General features: G+C 40.2%; 1 protein-coding gene across 1 annotated transcript; it reads right to left on the bottom strand.

Annotated features, from left to right (window-relative positions):
- Positions 1–2,487: 2,487 nt before the first annotated feature.
- On the bottom strand, positions 2,488–3,472 carry LOC123940210 (glia maturation factor beta-like). Its single transcript, XM_046002762.1, has one exon. The coding sequence runs from the start codon at positions 3,426–3,428 to the stop codon at positions 3,024–3,026; it is 405 nt and encodes a 134-aa protein (XP_045858718.1). The 5' UTR covers positions 3,429–3,472; the 3' UTR covers positions 2,488–3,023.
- Positions 3,473–7,985: the final 4,513 nt, after the last annotated feature.

Below are 7,985 nucleotides of genomic sequence, written 5' to 3' on the forward strand. Positions count from 1 at the left end.
CACCAAATCTGGAATACTGGCAGTGTAAAAGTCTTAAACTAACTTTTTAAAGCCAACAAATCAAAGGCACAGTATTAACACATTTAAAATAACTTGTGTTCACAGGACAACATTAAGAGGTGCTTTATATAAATAAGGTGTTATTAACCTAGATGCAAAACTAGCTATGACACAACCAGGAATGAAGTCCTTGATTAGTTCCAATCTATCAATTTCCAAGACTACGATGCTATTTTCTGTAAGAAGAAAATATAATAGTCATAACTACTATAAAATCTAACACCAGATCTTAAGAATGAATGATTGATGAATAAAGTTTCTGCACTTGATTTAAAAGATACAGGAAACTCAAACTATCACTCTTCGCAGATGATATGATACTATATGTGGAAAACCCAAAAGACTCCACTCCAAAACTGCTAGAACTTGTACAGGAATTCAGTAAAGTGTCAGGATATAAAATCAATGCACAGAAATCAGTTGCATTTCTGTACACCAACAACAAGACTGAAGAAAGAGAAATTAAGGAGTCAATCCCATTTACAATTGTACCCAAAACTATAAGATACCTAGGAATAAACCTAACCAAAGAGACGAAGAATCTATACACAGAAAATTATAAAGTACTCATGAAAGAAATTGAGGAAGACACAAAAAAATGGAAAAATGTTCCATGCTCCTGGATTGGAAGAATAAATATTGTGAAAATGTCTATGCTACCTAAAGCAATCTACACATTTAATGCAATCCCTATCAAAATACCATCCATTTTTTTCAAAGAAATGGAACAAATAATCCTAAAATTTATATGGAACCAGAAAAGACCTCGAATAGCCAAAGGAATATTGAAGAACAAAGTCAAAGTTGGTGGCATCACAATTCCGGACTTCAAGCTCTATTACAAAGCTGTCATCATCAAGACAGCATGGTACTGGCACAAAAACAGACACATAGACCAGTGGAACAGAATAGAGAGCCCAGAAATCGACCCTCAACTCTATGGTCAACTCATCTTTGACAAAGCAGGAAAGAATGTCCAATGGAAAAAAGACAGCCTCTTCAATAAATGGTGCTGGGAAAATTGGACAGCCACATGCAGAAAAATGAAATTGGACCACTTCCTTACACCACACACGAAAATAGACTCCAAATGGATGAAGGACCTCAATGTGAGAAAGGAATCCATCAAAATCCTTGAGGAGAATGCAGGCAGCAACCTCTTCGACCTCAGCCGCAGCAACATCTTCCTAGGAACAACGGCAAAGGCAAGGGAAGCAAGGGCGAAAATGAACTATTGGGATTTCATCAAGATCAAAAGCTTTTGCACAGCAAAGGAAACAGTTAACAAAACCAAAAGACAGCTGACAGAATGGGAGAAGATATTTGCAAACGACATATCAGATAAAGGGCTAGTATCCAAGATCTATAAGGAACTTAGCAAACTCAACACCCAAAGAACAAACAATCCAATCAAGAAATGGGCAGAGGACATGAACAGACATTTCTGCAAAGAAGACATCCAGATGGCCAACAGACACATGAAAAAGTGCTCCACGTCACTCGGCATCAGGGAAATACAAATCAAAACCACAATGAGATATCACCTCACACCAGTCAGAATGGCTAAAATTAACAAGTCAGGAAATGACAGATGCTGGCGAGGATGTGGAGAAAGGGGAACCCTCCTCCACTGTTGGTGGGAATGCAAGCTGGTGCAACCACTCTGGAAAACAGCATGGAGGTTCCTCAAAATGTTGAAAATAGAACTACCCTATGACCCAGCAATTGCACTACTGGGTATTTACCCTAAAGATACAAACATAGTGATCCGAAGGGGCACGTGTACCCGAATGTTTATAGCAGCAATGTCTACAATAGCCAGACTATGGAAAGAACCTAGATGTCCATCAACAGATGAATGGATCAAGAAGATGTGGTATATATACACAATGGAATACTATGCAGCCATCAAAAGAAATGAAATCTTGCCATTTGCGATGACGTGGATGGAACTAGAGCGTATCATGCTTAGTGAAATAAGTCAATCGGAGAAAGACAACTATCATATGATCTCCCTGATGTGAGGACATGGAGAAGCAACATGGGGGGGTAGGGGGATAGGAGAAGAATACATGAAACAAGATGGGATTGGGAGGGAGACAAACCATAAATGACTCTTAATCTCACAAAACAAACTGGGGGTTGCTGGGGGGAAGTGGGATTGGGAGAGGGGGAGGGGGCTATGGACATTGGGGAGGGGAGGCGAACCATAAGAGACTATGGACTCTGAAAAACAACCTGAGGGTTTTGAAGGGTCAGGGGTGGGAGGTTGGGGGAACAGGTGGTGGGTGATGGGGAGGGCACGTTTTGCATGGAGCACTGGGTGTTGTGCAAAAAGAATGAATACTGTTACGCTGAAAAAAAATAAATAAAAAAAAAAAAAAATGCAAAAAAAAAAAAAAAAAAAAAAAAAAAAAAAAAAAAAGATACAGGAAACCACAGAAGGTATGGAATTGATGACAAGTGTACCTGTAATGCAGCTTACACTACAGTAAATTATTTTTCATGGCTCTGTATTGGGTCATTCAAGTCTTTTACCCCAAATTAATTTCAAAGATTTGACAAGTGATAATATGCTATTTTCATATATAAACTGCTAATATCCAGTATTTGTCAAAAGGAGGCAACTGTTGTCTATCACAATCTAATACCCACTTTCCAATGGTGTCTGTAAATAGTAACAAATTCTGAACCATAGGTTATAGAAATTAGTCACAAGAGTGCAAAAAGTCCCTGGAGAGAAGTAGTCCACCTAACAATTACAAATATAAGGAAACACTTACAAAGTTTCATTACTATGAAGATGATTTTCCCTTTGTTCAAACTTTGAACAAATGAATAATTTTTCTTTACTGCAGGAAACAAACTGTAAGTAACAGTGCATTTTTAGGCATAAGTATTTATGTCTGGTTCCAGTATGGTCAGGTTAATACATAAATACTTTAGAAACACAGAAGTTCACATTAGTGGAAAAATCCAAGTTTCTCACGTAACCATTCTTCAGTTAGGTCTTTGGTATTTCTTATTTCAAATACCTTGGTTAGTTCAGCTGTTTGGACGAGCTTATTCTTACTCCCAGCATACATCATCTGTTGTTCAGGCTTACACCCAACAGGACTGGAGAAAATAAAGCACAGAGGATATGAAACTCTTCCATCGTCATGTTGGTATTTATAACTATACACAATGAAGTGAGGTTGTCGTTCAGGTAGTTCATCTTTAAGTTCATCTGGTGAAATGCCCTCAAGCTCTTCATCCAGTACCACCAGGCGCTTATCCTTATCAATCTTCATTATAATGGCAGCATTGTTCGTTTCTTTGCGAAAACGAAACTTTCTCAGCTTTTCCACTAAATCTTCGGGCGACATCACAAACCACCAAAGACTCGCTCATTTTCCTTCAGGCCGTCAGCGGCTCCTCGCCTTCCCTCGGCCCCCTCTATGATGTCTCTTATAAGGACCCTCACTCTATCTGATCAGGACCCCACCCTTATACCCTCATTTGACCTTAGCTACTTCCTTAGAGGACCTCTCTCCAGATACAGCCACATGAGGGGTTAGGACTTTAATATATGTATTCGGTGGGGGGCAGAAACATCCAATTCACATTATATATATCACGATATATACCTAAGCTAAAAAAAAAAATACAAAAAGATTCAAAGTAAAATGATGGACAAAGTCAAGACATGCTAGACATCAATCAAAGAAAACCTAGTTTAGCTATCCTAGTATCACACAAAATATGCTTTTCAGAGAAGCAGCTTTACTAAAAATGAAACATTTCACAATGATAAAGACTCAATTTACTGGTAATACTTATTTATCACAAGTGTGATCATCTGTTAAAAGAGGTTCAAAATCTATAACGCAAAAGTTGAAAAAGCTAAAAGAAAAAGCAACCCTAGGGGGAGAATGTAGTACATCTCTTTCCGTCTGATAGAGCAAGAAGACAAAAGCAAATCAGTAAAGGCAGAGAGGACATAAACACCATGAAAGGGGTCTTTAAAAGAGTAAGATGGGGGCACCTGGGTGGCTCAGTAGGTTAAAGCCTCTGCCTTTGGCTCAGGTCATGATCCCGGGGTCAAGGGATCGAGCCCTGCATCGGGCTCTCTGCTCAGCGGGGAGCCTGCATCCTCCTCTCTCTCTCTGCCTGCCTCTCTGCCTACTTGTGACCTCTGTCTGTCAAATAAAGAAATGAAATCGTTAAAAATAAATAAATAAAAGGTTAAGATGTGGAGCACCTGGGTGGCTCAGTCAGTTAAGTGTCTGACTCTTGATCTCAGTTCAGGTCTAGATCTCACGGTTGTGAGTTCAAGCCTTGCACTGGGCTCCATGCTGGGCATGCAGCCTACTCTAAAAAATAAAACTTAACTAATTAAAAGGGTAAGATGAAAGCAAAAAAAAAGATAACGTATATCCTCAATGACCCAGAATTATTCTATAAGACATGGGGAAGAAAGCAAAGTGACATGAGAACATACTAAATTACTTGTCTGGTTCAGGGAAAACATGGACATTAAAAAGTTTCAGAACTCAATAGAAAAATACAATGCACTTAAGTGAGGGGCAACCACCATAAGAATAAAAGGCGAATGTATCTCTACTAAACCCAGAGAAGAAAACCTATCCAGTAAATAGTGGGAAATTGAAATGACAGTAAAAAAATTTCCCCTTTAAAAAAAAACATTTTCGATTTATTTACAAGATGGCAGAGAAGTAGCAGGCTGAGACTACATCAGGTAGCAGGAGATCAGCTTGATAGCTTATCTAAACATTGCAAACACCTACAAATCCAACGGGAGATCGAAGAGAAGAAGAACAGCAACTCTAGAAACAGAAAATCCACCACTTTCTGAAAGGTAGGACTGGCGGAGAAGTGAATCCAAAACGACGGGAAGATAGACCACAGGGGGAGGGGCCGGCTCCCGGCAAGCGGCGGAGCAACGGAGCACAAAATCAGGACTTTTAAAAGTCTGTTCCACTGAGGGACATTGCTCCAGAGGCTAAACCGGGGTGAAGCCCACGCGAGGTCAGCGTGGCCCCAGGTCCCGCAGGGTCACAGAAGGATCGGGGGTGCCTGAGTGTCATAGAGCTCGCAGGTATTAGAACGGAAAAGCCGGCTGGAGAGACAGAGCCGAGGACTGAACTCTCAGCTCGGGGTTACCTTGAATTGGTTGCGGGCTGGGTGAGCTCGGAGCGCGGCTAGAGGCTGGGGATACGGGAGTGATTGGGTGCTGTCCTCTGGGGGCGCACTGAGGAGTGGGGCCCCGGGCTCTCAGCTCCTCCGGGCCGGAGACTGGGAGGCCGCCATTTTCATTCCCGTCCTCCGGAACTCTACAGAAAGCGTTCAGGGAACAGAAACTCCCAAAAGCGAACCCGAGCCGATTACTTAGTCCGGCCCCCAGTAAGGGCGGTGCAATCCCGCCTCGGGCAAAGACACTTGAGAGTCACTACAACAGGCCCCTCCCCCTAGAAGATCAACAAAATATCCAGCCAGAACGAAGTTCATCTATCAAGGAAAGCAGGTTCAATTCCTAAGACGGCAGCGCAATTCCAGAGGAGGAGAAAGCAAAGCATGGAACTCATGGCTTTCTCCCCATGATTCTTTAGTCTTGCGGCTACTTCAATTTTTTTTTTCTTTTTCAATTTTTTTTTCTTTTTTCTTTTTTCTTCTTCTGCTAAATTTTTTAAAACTTTTACCCTTTTCCTTTTTAACGTTTTTTGACTAGTTTACCTAAATATATATTTTTTCTTTCTTTTTTATATTTTTTCTTTATTTGTTTTATTTTTTAATTTTTTTTCTTTTTTTTCTGAACCTCTTTTTATCCCCTTTCACCCCCCCACAATTTAGGGTCTCTTCTGATTTGGTTACAGCGCATTTTTCTGGGGTCTTTGCCACCCTTTTAGTATTTTATTTGATCCTTCATATCCTCTTAGCTGGACAAAATGACAAGGCGGAAAAAATCACCACAAACAAAAGAACAAGAGACAGTACCAAAGGCTAGGGACGTAATCAACACAGACATTGGTAATATGTCAGATCTAGAGTTAAAAATGACGATTCTGAACGTTCTAGCCGGGCTCGAAAAAGGCATGGAAGATATTAGAGAAACCCTCTCTGGAGATATAAAAGCCCTTTCTGGAGAAATTAAAGAATTAAAATCTAACCAAGTAGAAATCAAAAAAGCTATTAATGAGGTGCAATAAAAAATGGAGGCTCTCACGGCTAGGATCAATGAGGCAGAAGAAAGAATTAGTGATATAGAAGACCAAATGACAGAGAATAAAGAAGCCGAGCAAAAGAGAGACAAACAGCTACTGGACCACGAGGGGAGAATTCGAGAGATAAGTGACACCATAAGACGAAACAACATTAGAATAATTGGGATTCCAGAAGAAGAAGAAACAGAGAGGGGAGCAGAAGGTCTATTGGAGAGAATAATTGGAGAGAATTTCCCTAATATGACAAAGGGAACAAGCATCAAAATCCAGGAGATGCAGAGAACCCCCCCTCAAAGTCAACAAGAATAGGTCCACACCCCGTCACCTAATAGTAAAATTTACAAGTCTTAGTGACAAAGAGAAAATCCTGAAAGCAGCCCGGGAAAAGAAGTCTATAACATACAATGGTAAGAATATTAGATTGGCAGCAGACTTATCCACAGAGACCTGGCAGGCCAGAAAGAGCTGGCATGATATATTCAGAGCACTAAACTAGAAAAAATCAGCCAAGAATACTCTATCCAGCTAGGCTATCATTGAAAATAGAAGGAGAGATCAAAAGCTTCCAGGACAAACCAAAACTGAAAGAATTTGCAAACACCAAACCAGCTCTACAGGAAATATTGAAAGGGGTCCTCTAAGCAAAGAGAGAGCCTAAAAGTAGTAGATCAGAAAGATACAGAGACAATATACAGTAACAGTCATCTTACAGGCTAATAATGGCACTAAATGCATATCTTTCAATAGTTACCCTGAATGTTAATGGGCTAAATGCCCCAATCAAAAGACACAGGGTATCAGAATGGATAAAAAAACAAAACCCATCAGTATGTTGCCTGCAAGAAACTCATTTTAGACGCGAAGACACCTCCAGATTTAAAGTGAGGGGGTGGAAAACAATTTACCATGCTAATGGGCATCAGAAGAAAGCTGGGGTGGCAATCCTTATATCAGATCAATTAGATTTTAAGCCAAAGACTATCATAAGAGATGAGGAAGGACACTATATCCTACTCAAAGGGTCTGTCCAACAAGAAGATCTAACAATTTTAAATATCTATGCCCCTAACGTGGGAGCAGCCAACTATATAAACCAATTAATAACAAAATCAAAGAAACACATCAATAATAATACAATAATAGTAGGGGACTTTAACACTCCCCTCACTGAAATGGACAGATCATCCAAGCAAAAGATCAACAAGGAAATAAAGGCCTTAAATGACACACTGGACCAGATGGACATCACAGATATATTCAGAACATTTCATCCCAAAGCAACAGAATACACATTCTTCTCTAGTGCACATGGAACCTTCTCCAGAATAGATCACATCCTGGGTCACAAATCAGGTCTCAACTGGTATCAAAAGATTAGGATCATTCCCTGCATATTTTCAGACCACAATGCTCTGAAGCTAGAACTCAGTCACAAGAGGAAAGCTGGAAAGAACCCAAATACATGGAGACTAAACAGCATCCTTCTAAAGAATGAATGGGTCAACCAGGAAATTAAAGAAGAATTGAAAAAATTCATGGAAACAAATGATAATGAAAACACAACAGTTCAAAATCTGTGGGACACAGCAAAGGCAGTCCTGAGAGGAAAATATATAGCGGTACAAGCCTTTCTCAAGAAACAAGAAAGGTCTCAAGTACACAACCTAACCCTACACGTAAAGGAGCTGGAGAGAGAACAAG

The sequence above is a fragment of the Meles meles genome, chromosome 4, assembly GCF_922984935.1.
Source record: "Meles meles chromosome 4, mMelMel3.1 paternal haplotype, whole genome shotgun sequence".
NCBI lineage: Eukaryota > Metazoa > Chordata > Mammalia > Carnivora > Mustelidae > Meles > Meles meles.

Coding starts and splice junctions, on each gene's coding strand:
- LOC123940210 (XM_046002762.1), bottom strand. CDS start 3,428: ATGTCGCCCGAAGATTTAGTGGAAAAGCTGAGAAAGTTTCGTTTTCGC.